Genomic DNA, 26,122 nt, shown 5'->3' with positions numbered 1-26,122 from the left:
TTTTAAAAATATAATTCATCTGAACTTACGTCGGTGAGCGTTTTTTTCTAAATTAGAAGTTATGTATAAAAAAGCAATTGAACAAATGGAATGCTTTCTAAACTAGATCTTAAATATTTAATTGCGGTTATACCGAAGCACTGATAAACATTCATGCAATTTAATACATGATTTTGCATTTTATTTTAAATTAAATTTTACAAATTTTCTTGTAAATGTAAAAGAAGCTTAAATTTCAACGGCACATTCAAAATATTACGACTCATGTGCATACATTTTTCACCGGTAGTAAAGCATGTCTTCAATTCAAAAAATCAATTTATTTTTTTAATTTCACTAGGTAAAGTGAGTGAGTTATTTAAATTTGAATAGGATAATAGCATACTTTTGCTACAAGCTATAACTTTAGCATGTTTTTGAGGAAAGTTATTATAAAATAAATCAAGAAACTTTCCACTGATGCATGTGACTTCCCACTGTGCAATGGTGACGCTGTTGACAGCATCATACTTGACGCATCTCAAAATCGTTTTCCACCGCAATTGTTTATGTTTCCCAAAAGGAATTGTTCAAATCAGCTGCCAAGTTCCTCCCTGTTTTCTTGCATGAATTACACTCACGTTAAGTTAAGCTGTACGAAACGTAAAGAAAATGTTGGAAGAAGTCCAGTACATTAAGCTACCGTCGAAAACCTACCGAACAATATCCCATCCGAACAAGTTGCATTTTACCGTGAATGGATTGGCCCCTAAGCGGCACTTTGTGAAATTGAATGTAGCGGATTTTGTGAATGAAATCAAAAAGCGACCGGTGCTGTACAACATGCGGCACAAGGATTACAAACGGATATGCTTGCGGAACCGATACTGGGAGGAGGTTGCGCTCGCAATGAACTTGTCCATCCAGGAGTGTAAGAAACGGTGGCGCAGCATGCGCGATGCCTTTCTCAAGACCGTCCGTAACAAGAGTGAGGTTGAGCGTCAATCATGGATACACTACCGGTTGCTGGAGTTTATGCTTCCGTATGTTGTCTTCCGGAAAGAGTAAGTACGCTTTGCATCGAAATAGTGAAGTAGCAAAGGTAGTAATCATTGACTGTTTTGTTACAGGGATGGCGAACCGGCAAATGATTTCTCACAGTGTAAAGACGATGCAGAGGAGATGGATTTCGTTGAATTTGATAGCGACGAGGAAGTGTACGATGGTGCCGTTACCGTGTCTTATGTGACACAAGACGGTAAGCAGGTGTTCCAGGTTATGCATACCCCACAGGACGATAGCTTAGCCGATACCATGCAACTGGAAGAGATTGAAGATGAAATTGAGGACTGCAATGAGGAGCAGCCACACCTTCAACCGTTCGTGTGCGCTTCAACGTCAGGCACTGAATATCTGCTAGCGTCCACAACGGATGACGAGAGCGAACAGGAAGCGGTACTGTACGAAGAGCAACACAATTCCACCATAATTCATGAAGAAAAGCCAATAGAAGCCATCAATAGTTACCCTTCCGGTTGGAACGAAGAGCACGTGGATGATGTGAAACAAATCGAATCTGAACCGGAAATTAATGAAATCGATGTTGCTAGAAAACGGTTACGAGTAGAACCTACACAAATACCACCGAACATTTCCTCGAGACCCACGTCTCCACCTGCCGATCCTCCCGTCTTATCTATCATTTCTGCCCCAATTCCACCACCACAGGAAGAATGTAAAGAATCGGACGCACGGTTAGGCATCACCGATCCGGATGAACGGTTTCTTCTTTCCTGCGCACCGATTCTACGAAGGCTACCAAACAAAAAGAATGTGTTGGCCCGGCTTAAGATACAGCAGCTGTTGTTCGAGCTGGAGTACGACGAAAAGTATAGCTGCGAGGGAACGTGATGTGATGAGCATAAGACTATACGGCGCTGTTAAGTTCATTCCTTATCACAAAACCTGTGGAACCAACGACATTTTGTTTTACAACCTATCTCATTATTCAAAAACCCCTCAAATGGTTGGTTTGTTGGCAACAATGTATAATTGTTCCTCTTTGCTTTAATATGCAAAATAATGCAATTTAACCTTTCTGTCTAAATACATATTTAAACACTTTGCAGCACGTGCTGGGTTATTAATTCTTAATTTATGTATTTTAATTTTGCTTATAAATATATCCGAACGATACGGCGCTCGAACAAAAAAGTATGATGGAAGAAAGTCAATGATGAGTGGGTGCTGTAAAATCCTCTACGATTGGCTGGTGAGACTCGCCATCAGGAATTCCATTTTGTTGTGGAAATTTTTACCCTCCATCTTATCAAAGCGGACCTAAAAATGAGAAAGAAAAGGTTTTAAAATTGTTATTAATCTCCCCCAAACATAAACACACACACACATACCTCCTTAAAGTGTCCGCCCAAATGTTCCCAGTGGCGCCCTTGCACTAGCGAACCGGGGAAAAAATCTTTCGCCGGACTCTGGGCAATGTAAACCTTTACATCGATCTGTGAATCACAGCGCACCTGTACGGCGATCAATCGATCGCTGTTCGGTGACGCTAGCACACAGGAACTCGCATTGCCCAGCGGTTCCACCGCACCTATGCCCAGATGGCTGCTGCTGGAAAGAATCTGCCAAGCCATACATTTCGCCAGATTTTGCAAACAAACGATCTGATGTTGGCTGATTTGACAGAGGATGAGATCGCGCAGTTCCTGCGGTTCGTACGACATGTGCATGATGCGACCATCGCGGCAGATACACTTCAGCGAACGTTCCTTCACGTGAATCACCAGCGAGGTGCGCAAATTCGCATCGTACCCGTGCGATGTGATGTTAATCTTCACGCACGACATGGTCGGACTGTTCATCGCGTTCCAGTGCGACGTTATCATTGGATCCTTCACGTCACGGGCCACGGTATCAAGCACGTACTGGGTACGGCGGCGTGTGAAAATGTGCTGCGCTTGTGCTATGATTTGTTCCAGCAGTGTTTGCGATTTGGTCATCTCGAGCAGCTCGTGCCGGTCGTACGCTGACGGACCGGCAAGCATACGCTTCTTGCTCGGCCCCAACGGACCGCTGGCCGGATGTGGGAATGGATGATGTGTGTTCTTGTGGTGAAACTCCCGCAGCAGCTGATGCAAACTGTGCTCCAGCACGTGATCGTGATCTTTGATCGGTTCCGAGCTGTTGTTCGAATCGGAAGACGTCGAATGGCACAGGCTGATGATGAGCTGAATGCCTGGAAGCAGTGTCGCCCGGATTTGATTACCCACCACGACGTGTGGTATCGGTGCCTGCAGCTGAACTGCTTCACGTGCGAGCTGGTTGAACAACTCCTTACAGAACAGCACGTTCTGTGCGTACTCCAGCGTTTGCTGCCACGCACCGGCCTGCGGAACCAGCTGTGTCGATCCCATCATGTTTACCGTGGCCGTACAAAGGTCTTCCTGATCTTTCTGCGTAATCACCTTTATGAACGCGACGCCTTGCAGCTCGGTAGGGACGTTTACACGTAGCGCAGAATTAATCTTCGGACAAGCGACCGTCCCGGCGGCACCGGATCCGGACGGACTGGCGGGTGGTGAACCGGATTCTTCACCTTCCGCCTTTGTCACTTCGAACATTCCCGGATGCATAAACTTTGAACCGGCCGTCCGGTAGCTCAGATCCCCGATAATCGTGTTGGACACCTTTTTTAGCCTCCAGTTGCGCCGCAGGCGCAGCAACTCGATGTGGAAATCGGTCGAATTGGTACGATTCACACCTTGATCGCTTTGGACAGCCTTCAGCCGCTCGACGCCACTCTGCAGAATGTTTGCCGCACTGGCCAGCGCTTTCTTACGGGCGTAGACAAGCACCATCTGCTTCACTTCCGGTGGTTCCTGTGGGATCGGATCTAGCACCATGTACCGTTTTTCCTTCGCAATGTTCAACACATCGGACAGCACGCACACTTCTGTTAGAGCTTCCTTCAGCTTGTTGCGCACCGAGTCCCAGGGCCATAGGCTTGATTGGAACTGTTCCTTCGGATCTTTAGATTCTTCCTCCTTCTTTTCATCTTCCTTTTTGATAGACTGTTGCAAAAGATCGATATCGCTGGAGGTTTTACTGAAGTCGATCTTTGTTGCACATTTAGCCAGATGTTCCGAGAGAGTCGGTGGTCTACATGAAACGATGAAAAGCAAAACGGTTATCATGGAGCGTTAAGGGAGAGAAGAAAAAAGCGATCAGCCCGGCCGGAGCAACACTGGATACTTACAGTTGATAAATTTCAGTTCCATCATATGCAATCTCCTGAATTTGATTTTCTATCGGTGCTTCCACACTTATATTTGCTGAAAGGGACATTTTTATATGCTTTTGTTGGATATTTTGATGCAAATAGAGAAAACTGTTCGGGACCGTATTCGTACACAAAAATGCAAGCCTTTTTGTTATTCGTTTTGACAGGAGCGATCTCTACACACAACGCGTTTGACAGTTGAACCGTCTGAGGTGCCACAGTTTAACGTCTGAAATTGGAAAAGACAATTTTTTGGCAAAAAGCGATTATAAAAAACGAATAAATAGTGAAATATGTAACATTTTATGTACAAAAAACCTTAAAAATCAACATAAACTGATCATTCATCTTTAATTTAGTACGTTGCATGTAGACTGTGGTTCAGAAGAGTTGACAGCTTCTGCGCGTTGTGTAGAGATGAACCGAAAAACGCTGCAAACTTGACAGTGTAGAGTTACTTGCCATACGAAAGCCAAACGAACCAGACGCAGTTCGAAAGTGCTCCGTGAAAATCAAGTGAAAAGTGCATTCAAACCACATCAAACTGTGTAAAACCAGAAAGTGAACTAAATTAAAACCATCACAAATCATCACACACCATCTACCGCAGCCCAGTGCGATAAAAATCGGTCCGGAAAAAGTGCATCTTCACCACCGAAAACCATCGCCATCTTTTTTTTCTCCCGCTGTGGTGCGCATTATCGATTTTTCACCGATATTTGGGTGCAGCAGCCACCAGCATCCGTACGATACAACCAGCCTACAGGAGGGGCTGTTCGTCGAGCATAATACCGGAAGTTTCAACGAAATCTACCACCCGGCTATCCGTCTCTTCCTTTGGCCGCTATCGACGACATCGAAAATTACCCCGCTACCGTACCACCATACGCGCCAATAAGCCGTGCCCGTGCCCGCGCCCACGACGTTAATCGCCCACCCACGACGACGGTAACCATTTCCACCACCAAACCAAAAAAAAAAAGCAAAATCTAGTTTTTTCTCTTCGTTCGAAACGCCCGACAACAACACCTGAACTATCCTCTGTATGATTTTGTTTCCTCAAACCGAACACCCGCCTGTTCCTCGATTTAGCAAATACGTAAATGCAGAAAAAAGCAAAACCTTCCCCCATACAACCCTCTACTCACAACCACTGCGCGCTTGCTGTAGCGATAATTACTCGAGATAGAAAGTTTAATAACAATCAACCATCTTTTTCGAAGCACTTAAAAAGAGGGAAAATAAACTTCTTTCAGGGGATTTTTTTTCGCCCAGAAACGAATTTTTGGTTAGATTTGGTGCAACATTCTTGTTTGCCTGTTAGCGAAAAACATTCACTGCCGGGTGTTCTTAAAATAAAGTGTTCTTTCGAGTCCCGTTTTTTTGTGGTTCCCCCCCGGCCCCATGCAATATTCATAAACGGCAAAGGGTGAGGCTGGGCAATTGGTTCATATCTATTTTTTAACTTCTATGCGTTATGCAGCGCATTCGAAGAAAACCTATGCATGGGTGTGCGTGTGCGCGCGCAAGCGCAACGCACACACCGACTGTTCAAAAAATCACGAAAAATTTAATAATTTTCAGACTTAGCTTTTCTTTTCTGTTGTTCGTTTATTCCTTTCGTTATTTTCCTGTTTGTTTTGTTTATTCGCTATTCAGATGCGTGTGTTGCACTTGGACTCTTTCCTACACGTGAATTGTGTTTGATCATTATTCGATTCGTTTCGTTTCTGTTTTGCTTCCGTGTAATTACTGTCCCTCGTTGTAAAGAGCGCAATCTTGCACACACCTACACACTGCCTGCCAGGATGGCAACAAAGTGCAAAGATAAATCTATTTTCAAACAGTACATCTCAGCATGCTGTGGCGCTTGTCGACACAGATGATTAAATACCGGGTAAAGGAGGGTTGTTTCGTGCAAAAGGTGTGCTTCGGTTGAATTTTCGTAACGCAACATGCCGTCTTCTAGTATTTGAATCTTGATGGACCGTACCGTGCGCCGAAACCATCGAGAACTCTGTCTGTCTGTGGAAAGGCTACCTTCAACGAAACGAATCTTCCAACGGTGGCCATTACATTCGTATTTGACACACGTTCAAATTTGAGCAACTTTTCTTCAGTGATGCACTGTACAGCTGCTGCAAGCGGTATTGAATTTGAATGCTTCTATTTCTGACCAACGGTTCGCTGCTTGCTTGAAATGTCTTCGAAACCACTCACACACACCACGTGCAGGGTTAGCAGAACAGCAAAAAGGCCCTGCTCAAAGAAGCTACGCAAAGCACTGCTGCCTTTCCTTCGGCTATCGTTTCCCCATACGGCTATGCTTCTTCCGTGTTGATACGCTTCTTCAATGCTTCTTCCCCAAAACCAATGGGACACACAAAAGAAAGGATTCCTAAGCCCTCGAAATCAAATCGTCCAGATATGCAAAACGCAGAAACAGTGCAATCCATATCCCGCCTTAAATACAACATCTACTCCACGTTTGATGGTAGCCCTCAAACAAACTCCTTTAGATCGCGTCTCAACGCGTTGTGACCGTTTTCGGCATAGAGTACGCACGTCGCATCTTAACTTTTGTTTCGTTCTGTTATCGTTTCATCGAGTTTTGTTTGCGTTTACCTTCCGACTGCAACGACGCGACAGTGAAGACGACCATCCGAGCAATACACGTGACCGAATCCTAACGCCGACTCAACATTGCATGGTGTTGGAAGAAAGCGCTTATGCACCTAGAAAAGTACATCTCTTCCCTGTAGAACGCAACAAAAAAAAACTCAAACCAAAAATCAGCAACACACACAAAAATCGCGCCAAAAACCGCAAAACCTCATCATCCATCAGCGCGCCGAATTCAAACCACGTGTGCTGTGCGCGCGCGCGCGCAATACCTTTCCATCCTTACTTATCTGCATCATCTACAATTCTGAGAGAGTGTTGCTCTACAAAAGTCAATCTTTATTAATCGCCTCCGGTTAGCAGGTTCCTGCTGTTGTGCTTATCTCGCTCGGAATGCGTACAAATAGACAGACGCACACACGCACACAAGTGTAAAAGTGTGTCCTTAACATGTTGCCTGCTTGGGTATCATCGCACTATCTATATCAGCCCTTTACCACTTCAATCGATCTTGATCTTGATCGGCATCTTTCTGTAGCGAACAAAAGAACACACACAAAAAAACCGAATCTTCAATACAAGAGCCGAGAAGATGCTACAACAACAGGAGCAAGAATTAATAACGCCAAGCGCGCTCTATCTGACTCTCTCTCTCTCTCTACTTCCACGCATATTCTTCAGTTATGTTCGACGTATTGGTTTTTCTTCGCAAACTCCACGCACTTAAAACCCATCTTCTAATCAGCGATCGTTAGGACCAAATAGTATAGTATCTGTTGCGCGTTTAACATTTCGTAGAACGTTAGCAGCTAAGCAGACCAACGATTGTAACGCAAATATTCCATCTTTGTTAAGAAGTAATCATCTGTTTTTGATTTTATCATACACGACCGATTCTACATGTCTGCATGTGTATAGACTACGTTCTGATACTACCAACAGCTGTAAACTGCTGCTTGAGCACGATCTTCCTTTTGTTTTGTTACGGGTAGCAAAATGTTTTTCGTTTTACATTTCTGATTTATAGATCCCAATATAATAGTGTTTGAGCTCATCTTTTTAACCAATAGTAATCTCTATTGCATGCTTTATAGAACCTATACATAGTGCCCACTTCTCCTAAGATCGATAAAGTCCGAAGTAAATGAAGAAAAAAATGAACATTTGCATAACTCTTAAAAATCCACTATAATTTCTGCCTCCATTAGAATTCTATTCTCAGTCACAACCTGAAGTCCTAATAACTTTCTTTACAACTTGATCCAAATACAAAAAATGGCCCGCTTACCTGCCCGGCACAATATGCATAATACGATACGATACGGAATTGCGGAACATTTTCTCCGCTTTCTCTTCATATCATCGTTGACATTGCTTTTTAAACCCAAAATCTGAAGCTCAAATAAAAAAAAAACAAACGAAACACGCAACGATCGCAACACTTTTATCACCCAACAACAAACAAAACCAAACAAACAAACAAAAAAACATCATCCCTACTTAGCCATTGTCTTACAAGTAATCTATTTCGCTACGAACCACTATTCTGATCAATTTCACAGTCAAACACGTCGATGAACTACTACTACTACTACTGCGCTACTACCTCTACTACTACTTCCTACCACACATAATCGACGAAAAAGAGAGAGAAAGAGAAACGGGTTAGTGTGTGTGTGTGTGTGAAAGAGAGAGCGCGTGATCACATCGACTGCTGGTCTACGTACTACGGCGACGATCTTCTTCTGCGACAGCATCCTCCGGCAAATCAAGCAAGCCGGCGAACAGATCCGCGTGTACACAGAGAGAGAAAGATAGAGAGCGAACGAAGCGTTTACGACAGCGCCGCATCACAGCACACTTCGTCAACGCATCCTTCGATTGGCAACGCGCATCACATCCTTCGTGGCGAAACCCGTAGCGTAAGCGAATAGCGAACTTTATTTAGTGGGCACCTTTATACGTATTGTTTTCTGTGTGTGTGTGTGTGAGTGTGGGTACCACAAGGGAACAAAAAGAGGGATTTGGGCGGGGATTTGTCTAAACAACAAAACCAAACCACTGTTTGATTTGATTTGAACAGCGCGCCCCCAAACGTCAGTCAGTCAGTCAATCAGCAAGCGACGAACCCCACCTTCGACACACAACGCATAGCGCAATGGGCGATCAGAAGGGCACACGCGTCTACGTCGGCAACCTTACCGATAAAGTGAAGAAGGAGGATCTCGAGGGCGAATTCACCAAGTACGGTAAATTGAACTCTGTCTGGGTAGCTTTCAATCCACCAGGTTTCGCATTCATTGAGTTCGAAAACAAGGAAGAGGCGGAAACGGCCTGCGACAATCTGAACGGTCAGGACATCCTCGGTTCGAAGCTGCGCGTCGAAATTTCCAAGGGCCGCCGGAATCCGCGCGGTGCATCGCGCGGTTTCCGCGGACCGCCAGGCCGTAACGGGGGCAGCGGTGGTGGCAGTATCGGTGGCAGCGGTGGTGGTGGCAGCAGCTTCCGCAATGGGTCACGTGGCGGCTTCCGAGATGGTGGTTCGAGCTATCGAAGCGGCAGCAGCGGCGGTGGCGGTGGTGGTGGTGGCAGCTTCCGCGGAGGAAGCCGCAGTTCCGGCCGGTTCGATGGTGGCTACGGTAGCAGCGGCGGCGGCGGTGGTGGTGGTGGTCGCTCGAGCGGTGGTTACAGCCGGGATGGTGGCCGCGACGGTGGCTATGGTAGCAGTGGCGGTAGCTTCGGTGGTGGTGGTGGTTATGGCGGTGGCCGTAGCAGTGGTGGCGGCGGCGGTGGTGGTGGTGGCGGTGGACGCTTCCGTTCACGGTCTCCGGTCGGTGGTCGTGGTCGGTATTAAAGGGCCGGGGGTCACACCATGATTCGGAGCTGAACCCGGGGCAAACGCACAGAGATTCCCCCAACACACTGCTCCTCACACACTGCTGGCGTGCATTCCCATCGCTCAAAGAGAGTTGGTTTAGTTTGTGTTTGGTTTATAATTTCGGTTCAATTATCTCGTGAAAGCTTCTTGTGCAAGGAGTGTCCAGGAGAGTGATGGATACAACAAATGGCCAATGATGGAACTAAAGAACAATTTCAACTAGCATTTAAGCCATCGATGAAAGAGAACAAACACATGTATATGACCAGAAAACACACACACACCACTAGCAAGCCATCAGCGTTCCGTTCATCACTATCATTTAAGTCTTTCGATTCACGCCTCAAGTCCTCTTGTAGGACAAAGAATTTCGAGAGAAGAATTCTACCACAATGCTATATATACAAGAGTATACTTTAGTGCAGGAAAACGGACACAAGTCGGTTAATTATTCCTTATCACAACGTTCATTTGATTTAAGTTCCTTTTGTTTTAAATTATTATTTTACTTACTGGAACTAAACGATGTGTGCTCGAAAGAAAGCACGCTTAGTACGGTTTGCCGGACAGTATAACAACCCCACTTTACGTCTCGAAATATGGAAATCTGTATTTAAGAAGCTAACAAACGCGATTTTTATTTTCTTCTCACTGTTACGAGAAACTGGAAATGCGAATTTTAGTGTTTAAGAACATTCATTTGTAAACCATTTGTCATAACGCGCCACAACAAATAATAATCACTACAGACCCTGACAGATGCTTCTGTTCTATATGAGCAAACTGTATGTATCAGTTAATAAAGCAGCATCTCTGCTAGAAAACAAATTAAAACTGAAAATTGCATACTAATCGAACTTGACGATCGTTTCCCCCTTGTTGTGATATCCAGGGACATTCGTATTGCGACGTGCTCCTCATCGCCCCATTTCCAACGTTGAAGAAATTGGTCTTTCGCGCTACTACTAATGCAATCCTTTCTCAAGAGCAATACAACGAGAGAAGCAGATACGATTTGAATTTCTAAACTACATTTTGTGTATGTGTTTTAATGTATAAAGAAAAAGGGTTCGACGTACAGAAGAAGCGGCCTGCGTACATTCGCTTTATCACGCTAAAACGTCATGCTTCTCGCTACAGATGGAGCACATCTTTCAAACATTTATGCTGCAAGAAAAATATATAAGTAAAGCAATAGCAAAATGAGCGCGGCAAGAAGATAAATGAATGAATGTGCGTGTGTGTTTTTTTTTATCAACAGTTTTTAGGTTAGAATATTTATGTTGTGTTCGTGTGTGCGATTATTATTTTGTCCCATAACTTTGCGTGCTCTTAAAGAGTTCTTTTCTGGCTAGATCTCAGTAAAGCAAGGAAGCCCACGTGTAGGTGGTTAACACTGGACAAATCCGTTTTCTACACACAAACACGTTCGTACAAAACAGAAGAGAGTTCTATGGTGTATATCAGTGCTTAACACTTATCCTTTTAGTAATGGACAAAGATTATCTCCCGTACTTTTGTGCATCACCCACATTCTTCCTGAGTAAAACAAAAAGATTAATAAAGGAAAAAAAGAAGAAAAAAATATTAGAAATAGAATCAAATTTGTTTTGTTTCTTCTAAATAGAACAAACATCATCATACGAAGAAAGAAACAACAGGTTACCGGCGTGCCTCGTGGAAATCCACGGTAAAGTTTTCAATCGTATTTTGCAGGTTTGACACACCTGCATTACTGCCAGCGTTCTATTTTTCTACTCGGTTTCGTTCCGCTTGACCTCATTTGAACCTTCCTTTTTGTAGATGACTACCACACACACACTTACACCTGTAGGAAAAAGGAAAGGACATCATATTTATGTAAAACTCGTAAGGTGCTTTGACGCGTCCGTTTTGGGGTTTACCTTCGTACCGTTTATTTGAACGCGTGTGCGCACGACGAACCACAACATAAAGGTGAATGCATTCATTAATGACCGATACAGGCGGGTCATCGTTTTTATTTGTACACACGCACATGTTTCCGGTGAAGACACATTAACGGGGGATTGTTGGAAGACAATTAGAATTCATTTAAAAACAGCCTACTGTAGGTAAGTAAAGGTGAGTTTGTAATAATTTTTATATTAACATTACCTAGTTGGAATGCACTTGTTTTGTGCCACACTGTAGTAGCAGTAGTAGGTCGAATGCAGCAGCACACGATGACGTGATCCAATGTTTGCTGTGATGCGGTTTTCATCCCCCCGAAACGCCTAGACAGATCCACGGCTTGTTTGCTCTCTCATTCTCTCTCTCTCCTTTCTTTCTTTTTGTTTCTCAAAGTTGATGTTCTCTCTGTATTTTCTCATCCCATGCACCGCCATATCCCCATCGTCAACGCATACAAGTAAACATTACACTAGGGGGCTTAAGAGCCCCCTAAGCAAGAAGGGTGTGGAAAAAACAAAGCCTCCCCGAATGGGACGGCAAAGAGAGCGTGCGAGAGTAAACGCGCGCGCGTTCAAACCTATTATGCTCCGTGCCGTGTTTTGCGGGTCCGTGTGCAGCACGTAGCATAACGTAACGTCATTTCGGTTACTTCAGTGACGCGGTGCGTACGTACCTGATACCGGTGGTTTGCTGTTCCCCGTGCGACCTGCCTGTGTGTTTTTTTTTCTTTTTTGTAAGTGTGTGTCATCCAAGACGCGGTCACCAACTTCTTCGACGGTTTATTCCGCTTGTTTCTTCCCACTGGCTTTGGGTGTTTTCTTGAACGTCGGTAAACGACGAACCGCACCCACAACGTGCTGTTTTCGAACGTGAAAATATCAATTGTAAACGGTTACTACGTGACGAAAAACGTGAAAAAGGATAACGACGTGAAGTAAATGTTTGAATGACAGAAGGGTGAAACTTCTAGCAAAAAAAAGCATTCAGTAAAAGTTTGGAGAAAAGTGTTTCTTATAAAGCTCAATTTCCATAAGTCAAAAGTGTAAGTGTAAAAATCCGTCATCAATGTTCCATAGATCCTCCATCTTTAATCGATTCCACGCACTAGCAGTAAAGGGGAGTGAAAAACAGGGGGATGGTATGGGAAAGCATCATCAACTCCCGGTACCGGGCAATATGTATAAACAGGGGGGGGAATGAGTGTTAATGGGGGAAATGGGTGGGAAAGGTGTATACTTTTTTATTGTGCTGTGTCTGTGTGTGAGTGTTTTTGCGGTCAGTTACGAAGGTGGTTTTCTTTCTTTTGTCCCCCACTATTTCCTTTCCTGCATCAGAGCGAGACGGTGCCAGAACAGGTTTCCCTCGTTGATGTCGGAATGTTATGTGTACTGTGTGGCGATCAACCCTGTGGTCCAACGTGTTTTTTTTTTGTGGATCCCCTTTAGAAGATTTGAACGGAGCTAAGTGTGTGTGTGTGTGCGCGCGCGTGTTTGTTGAAGATGAAGTAAAAGATAAAGCGAGACAACGAGAAGAAATCTCGAAAAGAACGCCAAAGTGACGCCGTTAGTGATCTCGCAAACCTTTAAAAAAATTAAGTTCACTGTTATAAAGCCTTTTTAAAGTTGTTTGTTTACATTAGTTCAAGGTACCCCGAATAAGGGGGTTAAATTTTTCGAAAGGGTTCGTCGCTTGATGTATAAAGCTGTGTCGGATTGTAAATTGCATCCCGTGTCGTTTAGCAAAATCATTTTCTGTGGCTGCGATTTCACAACCACCAACCAAATAACAAAAGCCCCTTTTTTGGAATGTGTACAACCATAAGTAAATTATCCATCCCACCACCCCCGTTTTACGAGTGATTTAAACGGCATCATTGCATCGATGCACGAGAGTGAGAATTGAAAGGAGGAGTGCAAGCGCACAATATACTAAGATATGCCGAGGTTTCGCACAGCTTCTTTGTGAGCACGCTACAATGTGGCCCGCCGTGATGGGCCATAGACAGTACTGACCTTGGTGGCGCCAATCTTGGATCGATTCGGTCGGTGTGAGTCACACCGCCATGACATATGCGCTGTGGTTGAGCATCAAAGCAGCAGCAGCAGCAGCAATAGTAGTTGTGTAGTGGTAGTTAAGGAAAGGGAGGTGACGGTTACTATGGGGATTTAACGTATCTAGGTCGTTGCGCATTTAATGTCCAGCGTGTAACGAAAAAAAAAAATCAATGGCGACGTGATTATCTACCACGGACGTAATGGATGGTTCTTACAGCTGATTTATAAGGAACGTGTGTCCTTCCTATGCCAGTTAAGATGGTGTTGGGAGATTCTAAAACTAGTTTATTAAGCAAAAATAAATATTTAAAAAAAATAAATGTATTGTAACTCCAACTAATAACTGGTAACTTCAATAAATTCATATAAAATATGAAGTAAGATATTTGAGTGTAGAGAAGAATTAGATAAATATAATCTAATACCAGAAATATACAAAAAATATATATATTCGAGACCATTATTTGAACCATTAGTGGTAGTATCAATTTTCTATCCCAACCCAATATATTTCCATTTGTTCAGAAAGCATAAAAATAGATTACTTTTCGGAAAAATCGTCTCGAGTTTTTTTGTACCTTTTTTCCCCTTTTGGTATCATCTCCGGCTTTCCCTTTTCTTCAACATTTCCCCGTCACATTTTCACTGCGGTGGAAGCAAAAACAAAAGCCACCATCCCACACAGCGCGAGGTCTGTATAACGTTTCGCGGCAAGTAGCTTTTGTGTTTTCCATTTGTGTTTGTGTACGGAAATGGTTATTGTTTCGGTATTTTCCCGTTGTATTGGATGGGGGTTGGTTTTCCACCCCAAAAACAGAAGGGAATCCGTTTTGCACTTGTAAAGACCGGTATACCAGCCTGAAGCAGAATTGTGTTTGCAACAGTTCTTTGTAAACAATGAAATGTTATGAAAACCTTTTTTGCCAGCCAGCACCGTTACTGTCCTTCAGTTTTCTATGCTTGTTTTGCTCTAAACATAACAAAGCGACCGTCAAACATATGGAAAGGGTAGGTTTTGTAAATTGTTTACGTTTTTGTTTTTTTGTTTTTTGCTTAGAGCAAATAATTAAGCGATCATTAAGTGCGAGGATCTTGCACCAGAAGCTTTAAACGCTAAAGCTTATTCGGATTCCATCAAACCGAGCCGGGACAAGAAGTCTCCCCCCGTAAGCCCGACTTCTAACGGCAATAATGACGAAGGTAATTTAAAACAAGTTTGCTTCCAGAGACCGTGGGCTTGCTAATTGCGTATGCAGAGTGGTTGCGCGCGCCGTAGAATCAAGCGTCCTGTTTGCGTCTGTGCGCAAGTCATTCTGGTCTCGAGCACGAGAATGCAACAGAACGTAATGGGGTAATGGGATTCGAAAAGGGAATGGGATCCTCAAGGGATGAGGGCTTGAAAACACGTTTCTACCACGTCCTGTCTCCCTCTGGGCAAAAACAAGTTTGTGGCCTTCATATAGCTCTCTTTCTCTCTCTCTCTCTCTCTCTCTCTCTCTCTCCTTCTCTCTTTTTCTCTCGTTCTACCATCCCATTCTTTATCAAGACATTCTCATTCTCACTTCTTTCGCGTCTTGTAAGAAAGCTTATGTTGAACGAATTCTTTGTGTTCTCTTCCCTAGTTCCCTGTCCAGACGAATGATTTTTACAACCAAAAACGAGCGAATGTACATTAATTTAAATGTTTCAAAACACATCCAAAAAACCGTTGAACCATTTAGCAAAGGGTTTTTCGGGGGGTGGGGAGGAAACGATCACCTAACGTATTTTTGCCGACTCGATCGTAACTGGTTTTTGGGAAGGAAAGATGCCTTGAATATCTCCAGACGTGTAAACACGCGAAATGTTTGGTTGTTTCAATATGTTTTAACCGTTACTAGAAGTGCTAGAGTTAACAATGGAAACGTTTTTGAAAACATTTACCCATGCCCAACAAGCAGCAAATTTACCTATCCAATACCCACCAAGTCACCAAGATGTAGGAAATGTGTTGTGAGGCATTTTGGTTTGCGGTTCGATTCGTTATTCGAGACAAACCGCGTCATCGGCGAGGTCATTGGTGTCAGTTTTAAATTCCATCGTGTCGATCGTCATGGACACGCTGCATGGGGGTTGATTCATCCCCCTTTTGGAAATACGAGGAACATAGAAAAGGCTGGACGATAATTACTCATTCGCCCTGTTCCAAACCCGGTGGCAAAGGTGACTGGAACTGGTGACTCTATATATGTATATCTGTTGCAATAATAGCTACCAACTACTGATAGTGCTTCAGAGGAACCTCAACGGAATACTTGTCTAGAATAAAGAACTAACGATAACATTCCAACACGCGCCATCTACAGCAGTTACTGCTGACAAGAAACGTTTTTTTCTTTTGCTCCAATCGTTGTCTTCTCCTGTAGATATCTCTCGATACAGCAAAGTGTTGGGTGTGGCTACAACGTCTTCCTGCGGAAAAGGTCCAATTCCGTTGGCACAGGAAAGAAGAAATTGTACACAATTCGATACCGGACACAAGGGAAACTTTAACAATTGCGTGCGTGAGAAGAAATATGATCCATCCAGTGGGTTTTTTTTGTCCGAACGAACATGCCCGTTGTCGATCGGGTTTCGGGTTGTAAAATGTCGGCGACGCACGTTCCATGAAATGCAAATGGAATTGGGAATTGTGCCCCGGAAAGCACTAATCGGTTTTTTTTTCTCTTTTGGTTTTCGAGGAACTTTCCCAATCTAGCTACAAGAACGAAAACCGTCACAAAACACAGGTAGCAAGTTAGGCAAATGTGGTGCGGAAATTATGCTAAAATTGTATCTTGTTCCGGATAGTTTAGCAAAAAGCGGTGCCAAGTAAATCGTTAATTAAAATGTGAACTTTAAGAAATGGAAGTTTTCTTGGGGAGTTTTCTTGCGTTGTTGTTTTTATTAAGATTAGATCACCATTTCACCAATCTACAATGGTTAAGCATTAAGTTGCAATCTTTTCCATCTGCTGTGTCGGGAAATGCTTTCATCGTACATTTCCCACACCCACACACACACCGAAAAAAAAGCCATCCAAAAATCCACCTTTTCATTAGCTCATTGTTTGCCTTTTTGTAAGCATTTGTTTGGTAGCAGCACTTTCTGCCATTGCTCCGGTTTTTTTTGCTACCTTTGTTTTCATCACGATAGTGATAATCGTGATGAATACCCATCGGGGAAGGGAATTACCAACTGCAGTTGGCACATAACTATTTGCTTTCTTTTTGCAATCCAAATCCCGAACCGAAACATATTCCTCACGAAACTGCAGAGCGATACATTTGTTTTCATTGCAGTCAGACACTTTTTGTTTCGCTTTTTCGTCTTTGCAAACTGCAAAACTTTCCTTTTGCTTAGGCTAAAGTTCGAGCGAGTGAGTAATACGATTTTCCGGCATTTTCGGTTTGGGTTTTCATGCTTCATCTCAAGTTTCCCTAAAGCTCGCAAGATGGTTACCATTGTCGTCCACTCCATTTTGGTCTACCACACTTTGCGATCACGATGGGAGACGGTGAACAGAAGTGCATTGAACGAACTTTGGGGTCAACGAAACGGAATCAATGGAAGTGGAAGTTGTACCACATGAGTTTAGAAAAAAAAGAAGTGACTTTGTGTTGGAAATTGATTTTCCACTGGAATGGTCACTTTTTTGCTTATCACCTTTCTGCGGCGTGATCTTCCCGGCTGGTGACGATCGCCTTGCGTTCGTTAGCAAACGATTGTCAACGTACTGTCAAAAGTGCTTCACCGTAACCTTTTCTACAGTGCACGATCATAGCTTTGGGTAGTGGTTTGGTTCACAGGGCGAGTAGTTAAATTGGTTCACAGAGTAGAAATGATTATGTCCAAGGGAGAGAGCGTGAAAAAAGGCAAAGCGATTTCATCACAACTGCTTTATCGTAAAAGCCTCCCGTGGAATTCCACAATATTTATCCAATTACTTCACACTTGCCCGCGGGTATATACGCACACTTTAACACTCTTTTTCTATGACGATCGTTTTGAGCGCCTCCAAAATCTCACCACAAAATGGAAACGAATATTTCAGTGGCTACATCATGTTTCGGGAGCTGTACAGCTTTATGTGGGAATGATATTTTGCATGATTGCACTATCAATGTTAGTCGGAGTTTTCTTTTTTCACCCAATTCCCTTGTTCGGTTTTCGATTCCGGATCTGATTGCATGGAATCAGGTCAAACCGATACCCTCTCCTTCAATCGTCTAACGTTTTTGGGGTTTTGTGGCCGGAAGAGAGGATGCTCTGGAAGTGCCAACCATCAACGGCTTCACGTAACCCAGATTTCCAGATGATGATGAAGATCTAAATATTCACCACAAAACTAAGTCACGCCTGCCAATGGTGTTTCCGTTGCCAGAGGTGTTCCAACTCGCTACCCCTGCAAGATCTCATTAGTGCAGTCAGGTATCAGGTTCTCGTAGTGCAGAAGAGGCGTCAATCGTATCGTCAATCATCGTAATCTTTGCCCGTAGCTATTGCCATTAGCAAAACGCACTTCAGTTGTGGATTGTAAAAAAACGGAACTGTGGTGACAAAGCCGTAGACGCGCTGATGTGGCTAGCCAACTGCATCGAGCGAAGTGCAGATGGATGTAACGGATTGGTGACGTGATGGAAAAGCGATGATCTACATTGAGTGGCCGCTTGGCTGGTTAACCGTGTTTACTTCCACACCAGCAGCTAATGATTTGTCGACTGCTAATGAAGCACTCGGATGTAGGATGTAGAGGATTATACTTTTTTTCTGCTATGTGGAGATGTCACACACAAGAACATCTATTCTCTGGCCGTGTTATTAGAGTACTTACAGATTTAGGTGACGTTAGTTAACTTATAATGAAACCTTGAAATGCGCACATTTATAGATTTAACAGCTTCTTTTTAGACTAGAAAACTTCAATGGATGAGATTGGATTTAAGAAGTGGATGTTAAAATCATATAAATTTGATACAAGAAATTAGAACGCAATTCGCAAGAAATTAGAACGCAGTCGCGAATTTTTTATAGATTTGTTTATGGTACATGCGAAGTAGATTTAGAATTGGCATTTTATATCAGGAATGTTGAAAAGTCCGCTATTCCACGATATCCATAGTCTTAGCTTCAACTGTCACAATAAAAATTATTGGTGATAAGCGTCTTTGCTTATAAGCGAGTTTAATCTTTGACTCAGAGCTATCATTCAGGTCCAAATATTGACCTGACACAGTTGAAATACTGATCAGCTAAAGCTAGTTCTATCAAAGATGAACAAAATCAACTTGAAGAGATTACTGATGAGAGATCCTCTCGAAGTATCGATCATGATCGGAGAGTGATCAAGTTCTTTTTTTCTGACGGTTTGAGAGTTTTGAGGAGTTTTGAGGATCGTTTTTTTGTTGTTGTATACCTATCTCTATCCCATAACTATATTTCAGGGGGAAGAACTAATACTCTTGATCATTGTAGTACAACTATTAATTTATGGAAATGACGCGCAATATCGATAGAATCTAGAGAAAATTTTCTTGCTTTCCTTCAATTAAAACTCGCTACATATAACGGATTGGATCAATTTCTCTTCTTTCTTTCCCGCTTTAAGAGAAAAAAAACACCTTCTTCCGGGTATTAATTTGTACTGTAAACACTACCCATACCGTACCGGTAGCTTCCGGTCAGTGCGGGTGAGAGTAAATTACGAAATAGCTTCTCCATTACACACCTTTCGCCTGAAACTCGCCCGAAGCTCTGCCACCGTAAAAGGGAGTCGTAGTATTTGTTGTTTTCATCATCCAGTTTTCTTCAGCATCCACCGTAAAACCGGTTCTTCTATTGGAAGGGCATACTTTACATCTTTAGCTTTGGTGTGGTTTGCTGTGAATAGTGGCACCACGTTCGTGCTAGGGTATACATAGGGTGCTCTTGCATCATAAACATCTCAAACACACCTTGAACGGCGCGTAAAGTATTGTGCCCGGCAGCGATTGAAGGCATTCGGCGTTGTAACAGGGTGTGCGTTTCTTTATCGTTCTCTTGGAAAATGAAGGGGGTGCACTTATCGCATTCGAGTTTGGCTGTGTGTTGTTCTACTACTGCTGTTGCTGCTGCTGCTACGTTATCAAACGTTGGTGAGATTCATGTTTCTAATTTCTATCCTGTCTCTTCTCACACTTCCAGTGCGTATACCCACACACGTGTTCCCGTGATAGACAAGTGTGCGTTTGCTCTACTACGAATCGGCGAGTGTTTCAAGTACGCTACTCACAGTTCTCTACGGCTAGTGTGCTGCTTTATGTCGTAGAGTGAAGTTGACGGGTTTTGGTGCTACGGAATTGCTAGGGTGATGCGATCTCCGATCCCATGGGAATGTTGCAGATGATCATAAGGTGTTCCGTGGGTGTTCAATCGATAGTGAGCGTGTTTTGCGTATCAATCAGGTGAAAAAGTGTTATATTTCTCCCCACGATATATACGACTGGGGACGAGTGTGTGTGCCAACTGTAGAGGGTGTATGTGTGTTCAAGTGGAGCTGTGAATCAGTGCTAAAACATGAAAAGTCACAGTCGTGCCCGGACTGTGAAACAATGGAAAAATCGTCTAAAATATCGATCATCGCTGAAGATGATCCAGGTGCTTACAGTGTTGGTGCTACTAGCGGGCGTTTTCATACCGGGCCAGTGTCAAGTGGAAGAAGATGTTGAAAATTTCGGAGATCAGTTCCATCATCCGGATCGTGATTTCGAGCATGTACCTGCACCGACCAGTAAAGAAATCATCACCAACCACATCGTACCAGATCATGGAGATGGTGAAGGTGTTGCCGGTGATGCCCACTACATGGATGGTGAGCAGGATAGTGATGGAACCGGGGCACGATACACGGAGATTGGTGGAGACGTTGTGTTGGGTGAAAAAGTTCTCCGAGCGTCCGAAAGTCCTTACTCCATGCGTACTGATCTGGAGGTTGAACGTAGAGCGCGACTCATCATCGAGGCCGGCGTAACGATCCACTTTGCACCGATGGTTGGCATTACCGTGCGCGGTTCCGTAGTGGCAATGGTAAGAGTCGATCAACTTTTTGCCTCACTGTTTGCACTCCTATAGCTTATCTTATCTTTCACTCGGTCCCAACGGGCTGCGACAGGGCGGGAACCTTCCAAGGGTTCCAGGAGGTTTGAGCTACGTTGAGCAATGTTTGATTAATTCCACCTGTTTCGTTTACCTTTACCGATTAGATGGTCGGTCTGGTGCTTCCTCAACAGTGAGAGTGTTATCAACACCTTCACAACCCTTTATCAGAAACTTGGGCTAAAAACCGTATGGGAAAACATGTAAGGGAAGGGTTTGAAATTTAGTCTGAAGGCGAATTTTATCTTGATTTTTGTATGTATTTACACTCAAACAAACGAACAGGTTGTACGCAAATAAACCTGCTTTTTTTTGGTATGTTATGGGGCGTGCCACTTTTACTGTCGAGTAATGGCAGAATGTGCACACAGTAAAAGCGAAAGGAATTACAGTTTGCTCATGGAATGTGTCATCAAAGCCTTTCGGTAAATATTATTGAACTGATCTGATACAACAAAACGTTATCAGCTACATCTTTGATTGGTATATTCTGGAAGAATAAATATTTCTTTAGTGATTCTCAAGAGAACTTCAAAGCCCACATTCTGTGGAGGTGATCTTTTGAATTCTTTTGTTGATCAAGATTGTTCGGTGTTATTTTCCTGACATTGCAGACACTCCGTAAAATCGTAATTTCAGAAGAAAAGTAAAGTTAATTAATTTTCTTGTTTTTCCGACATTAAATGTATTACTATAAAGCACGATACGATCCAGTTCATTGTAAAATCACTGCAGCGTACAGAAAATTTACAGTGTTCCAATAGAACAGGAACTCGCGAACCAAGTCACCCATACCCTACAATACCATGCCCCAGTTCCATGGGGTGCAGTTAATCAGTTTCGTCACGCGTCGATCCACTTTGAAAATTTTCCAGGCTCAGTGACAAACAGCACACGGTTTGCTCCGGTCAAAAAGAGTTCATCATTCTTGGGCCCACATCTTATTTTCTGATGACGCTAGAAGGGTAGCAAAGGTAACTAACCATTCCTGCAATGTAGCAGGTACAATCGTTTCGGGCAGCGTTCCATGAATGGTTTCCAGCCTTTTGGAACGATCCAGTAAAGCAGCCGTAAAACTTGGCAACTTCTTCCATCCGTTAAGATGTGAATGCTTTCGAATAGAAGAATTCTTTCTGCGAGCTCCTAGTGCGAAGCGCAAACCATGAAATTATTCCCACTTTACTGTGCGTCCGGGCACGCGCACACTGACAAATCCTTTTGCCTTTTGCTGAACGTTCAGAACGATCATGACAAGGCAGTGGTGTTTGCTTCCCCGAAAATGATGATGTGATCACGCGGTCTAGATAAATTTAAAATTACAAAATTAATTAATTAGCTAAAGCTGGACGAACAAATGCGACGACTCCGCGTCGAGCGATCGTTCACGCTGAATGCGTACGATCGTACGATCGTACGACGGACATCACTTAAGATGCTGTTGTTGCGAAACTTCTTTCCCTGTGGTGTGGAGCAATGAAATGTGATCTTTCCCCGTATGATGGTAGGTGATTATTAGATTAAAACCGACCGTTTGATTAACCCTTGAGGTTAACTGCTGCGGGTAATAGAAAAATCCTTTGAAGGAAGCGTTCGGCTTTTCGGCATTAATTAATTTTATAATTACCCTTTTTCGTAGATAATTTTTAACTACCTTTAAATAACCTAAACCATGTTCAATTTATTTACTTATTTATTTCATATTGCTGTACTTCAAATAATGTCAGTCTTCAACCTCCATCCGATCTTCGAAATCAAAATGCAACGAAAACCCCAAAACTTCAATACTTTATACACAGTTTCAAACTACAATAGTTTGATTTTTTTGCTATAAAAATAGCATAACAGCTTTACATAAGAAAATTACACTACATTATCTACCGCTTCCGCCTATAAAGATTTGTATGAAATTTATTCCATTATACACAAAGTCAAAAGCAAAGTTCGAAATTGAGTGCATTTTTCTCAGCAACTGATTTATGCAAGACTACCCTACCGGGTGGGTAACAATAAGACTAAGCCTTCAATCGGCATCGCTAGTGGTGGTTTCGATTTTATGCGCATTTTTCACTCGCGAACATGGTTATGGGTTGTTGGCAGATTGTTGCAAAGATGATGATCACAAGAAAAAAGGCGTGTAAAAAGTTTGGTAACGATTTTTTGATTACCTTTCAATATGTCTGGAAGTTTTTTTTTTGGGAAAATGTTCATTGTACTAAATTGTGTAACCTTTTGGATGACTAAATAGGTATATTTATGTGTAAGTTTATTTGAATTGGATTGATCGAAATTATGTTCAAACATGAAACAACAGTAAAAGGAAGTTTATTTCCTGTCTCTATGTATAAGTTATGTGTCTTTCACGCCTCAGTACATGACAGTTGTGGACGTTCGATTCATCAATCCACCAAACAGATACACAGTTGTGGGGCTTTCATTCATAAAACTGTTTCACGCCAACAGTCAGTAGTACGAAGGGATCGTTACAGAGACGCAGTTAATCAATTAACCCCGACCTTTCAAGTGCGTGACAAGATGTTCCAGCGTACCATAAATGTTTCCGTTGCGATTCTAGACATCGGAGGGTCAGATTGATGAACGTTACCACATAAATGGATTTAAGGGCTTAAGAAAAAAAAGGGCAGAGAGAAGCAAGTTCTGCAGCAACAGTCTGCAACAGTTCAATGAAATTAACAACTAATTGACGTTGGTGGTTTTACACAGAGTGTTGAGGGGATGATAAACGAAAGTTCACAGCGGTCAACGCATCGTTAATTAAGATCCATCTCGCTCTCTTTCGGTGATCCACAGAGTGGGATGAGTGTTTTTCATTTACATTATTTTTTTTAATAGGGCGGATGAAGGTGATATTCCGTAACTGAAAATGTGACCCGCAAATATTCCTCTTTTGCCTATCCATTTGGCAGGAAATATGTTTTCTTTCTCCGGTCATTCTTTCTTTTTTGCAATTGCGTTTTCCATCACGGACCTGTTGACTTTAGGGGTTTATTCACCTGAACACATTCCCAACAATTTGGGTAGATCATGATCATAAACAGGAGAAAAAAACTGCACACGATCAGTGGTGCGTAACTTGCGTGCTTTTCCCGGCATAAAATACGACCCATTGAAGTTTATAGTATCAACCGCCTCCCCTGGTGGGGTGGGACCTACCGGTGCCATAAACACATCATCATCGAAACGGAAAATTGACAATGGTTCCCCAAACAATGGACCACCGTCCCTTTCCGATGGTTTGGCTAAGGGGAACGTCACAATAAAACAGCTGATTTAGCGACTAGCGAAAAACGGGTGAGTTTGTATTGGTGAATATGGTGCCAGTCAATGGAGCCATTAATTCGAACACCTACCCCGAACGGAAATGATCGTCATCATCTCGGGCGTTAGTCATCCGTGAGATGGAAGAGAAGCCACCCTGAATCATCGGCAAACAGGTGGATGGGGATCGTGCACGAGTGTTGGTATGAATGCGATGTAGTCGGGGCACGTGTCTTATCGGTCGATGATTCATGCTGCTATTCGTGGAAAGTAGATGATTCTGATTGTGTGAGTTTAATTCAACCACGTGCTAGAAGCTGTAAGAATATTTAATATTTTTTATTCTTTCTAGAAAGTTTTGATTTTGTATCTCAAACAATTGTCACAAATGAGGTTAAATTCGTTCCACTCCTATAAATATTACCCTAACTGTACGTTGCTAAGTGCATTGGGAAGCGCTTCCGTCGTGACACGGATCCCATGCATATGGCGCCATATGGTTCGATGCATATTTATGATCAATGTGCTGTGACACATACTTGCGCAGCATGCAATAGAACTATGGCGTGGCATTAGTAGCCTAACAAACGAGAACCGGTTTATGGTATAGGTGCTTTGAAGCATAAATACAGGTTACCACCGGATGTGCCACCTGTTGCATTAAGCTTCACCTTTTTTTTGTTCATTACCTTTGTTGCTTTATGCTTTATGCTCATGAAAACAAAAAAAAACTTCCCTGTTGAATATTCATCTACTGTATGAATTGTTTCATTCACCAAAAAAAAATCTAATAATTTCAATTCATTCCACAGAGATGAAAAATGCTTCCAATAAATAATGAGATTGAATTTCTATTCCTTCTTCCCCCCGAAAAAAAACGCAATACAAACATGTGATTTATTATTCTCCCCATTTATCTTGCAGTGATATGCGATGAAATTTGGTCTTATAATTTACCCAATTTGCCCATTCCTCCTTCTTTAGTACCTTTTTTTTATCTGCTTCCACTTAATGAGGGATAAGGTTTATCATTACATGGTAATTTAGAAACAATCATCATGCCCAATAATTATGCTGGCTGTGTGGTTGCCTGCTCAAGACAACAATACATGCCCTACCGTTTACAATTGAAAGGCGTTGGGAAAAAATGCCTCAAAAACCATTTGAAGTAAAACAATTATGGCATTTAAGTTTCCTTCTTTTTTTTGTTGCTCTGTGAACATTTTGGCTTTATTTGGTGGTAAGCTTTTTCGATACAACCACTTGCTCAAAGCTTACCCATCTTAAACGGTTGTTAAACGGTTGTTTTTTTATGTTTAATGGTTCTTGATCAACACACTTCAAAACACGAGTTTAGAAAAGCAAAATGAAATGTTTTTTAACATAACACAAAAAAAGTACAGTTACCCAAAGCATAGAAAGCCGCCGCTGTGGGTAAAAATTTGTTTGCCCGAAACTGTTCATGTTTCGTTACATTTGCCACCACACCACACTTGGCAGTTTTGCCGGTTTGTAGCATGAACATGAAACATCCCACCACAGGCTTGCAGCACGTCGTTATACGTCGTTTATGGTATCGTTTTACAACGTTCTCTACTGACCTACATTAACCGTGTGCCGTAAAAGCGCCAAAGACGCCAGCGTACTACCGTCGCCGTAATAGAATTGTTGGAATGTTGCAGCACGGCATTTGCCATTTTCCCCCAGCCCTTTCGTTTGCTTGCTGCTGGTGGGAGCGTCAGAAAATCAGTATCACATTGCAACAGGCAAAAGTTGGTGCAACATCAACAGAAGCATATATGCGTTTAAGAGAGAAGCAAATAGACACAATTATTCCGCTTCTTAGCGCATACACGGCAAGGGAAAAAAACGTGTTAACACTAGTTAACACGCTGGCGGGGCAAATACATTCTGTACGTAAGACTTTCT

The 26,122-nt window shown here is 42.8% G+C and overlaps 4 protein-coding genes across 8 annotated transcripts in view; 3 read left to right on the top strand and 1 right to left on the bottom strand.

Annotated features, from left to right (window-relative positions):
* Nucleotides 1-491: 491 nt before the first annotated feature.
* LOC125763952 (uncharacterized) lies at nt 492-2,127 on the top strand. The gene is made up of 2 exons (XM_049427695.1): nt 492-1,043; nt 1,110-2,127. The coding sequence occupies exons 1-2, from the start codon at nt 652-654 to the stop codon at nt 1,888-1,890; spliced, it is 1,173 nt and encodes a 390-aa protein (XP_049283652.1). The 5' UTR covers nt 492-651; the 3' UTR covers nt 1,891-2,127.
* LOC125763923 (mediator of RNA polymerase II transcription subunit 17) lies at nt 2,120-4,477 on the bottom strand. Its single transcript, XM_049427654.1, has 3 exons — nt 4,256-4,477; nt 2,391-4,158; nt 2,120-2,319 (listed from the first exon to the last, which is right to left on the bottom strand). Exons 1-3 carry the CDS (start codon nt 4,342-4,344, stop codon nt 2,239-2,241), a joined length of 1,938 nt encoding a protein of 645 aa, XP_049283611.1. The 5' UTR covers nt 4,345-4,477; the 3' UTR covers nt 2,120-2,238.
* A 4,058-nt stretch (nt 4,478-8,535) lies between these two features.
* LOC125764000 (RNA-binding protein Rsf1) lies at nt 8,536-10,537 on the top strand. The gene is made up of 2 exons (XM_049427760.1): nt 8,536-8,823; nt 8,985-10,537. The coding sequence occupies exon 2, from the start codon at nt 9,060-9,062 to the stop codon at nt 9,753-9,755; it is 696 nt and encodes a 231-aa protein (XP_049283717.1). The 5' UTR covers nt 8,536-8,823; nt 8,985-9,059; the 3' UTR covers nt 9,756-10,537.
* Nucleotides 10,538-12,355: 1,818 nt separating this feature from the next.
* Nucleotides 12,356-26,122, top strand: part of LOC125763887 (protein bark beetle) — a 25,117-nt gene continuing 11,350 nt past the window's right edge. The window contains exons 1-2 of one of the 5 annotated variants that reach the window (XM_049427544.1): nt 12,356-12,444; nt 19,967-20,848. In XM_049427544.1, coding sequence (XP_049283501.1) covers nt 20,339-20,848 — 510 coding nt within the window. In that variant the 5' untranslated portion in view covers nt 12,356-12,444; nt 19,967-20,338. Of the gene's footprint in view, nt 12,445-12,478; nt 12,754-19,966; nt 20,849-26,122 lie in introns of those variants that run through there. The other 4 variants (XM_049427546.1, XM_049427548.1, XM_049427545.1 and 1 more) reach the window with 4 other exon arrangements.

The sequence above is a fragment of the Anopheles funestus genome, chromosome 2RL (assembly GCF_943734845.2).
Source record: "Anopheles funestus chromosome 2RL, idAnoFuneDA-416_04, whole genome shotgun sequence".
In the NCBI taxonomy this organism is placed as follows: Eukaryota; Metazoa; Arthropoda; class Insecta; order Diptera; family Culicidae; genus Anopheles; species Anopheles funestus.
This window is presented reverse-complemented; position numbering and strand designations above follow the sequence as displayed.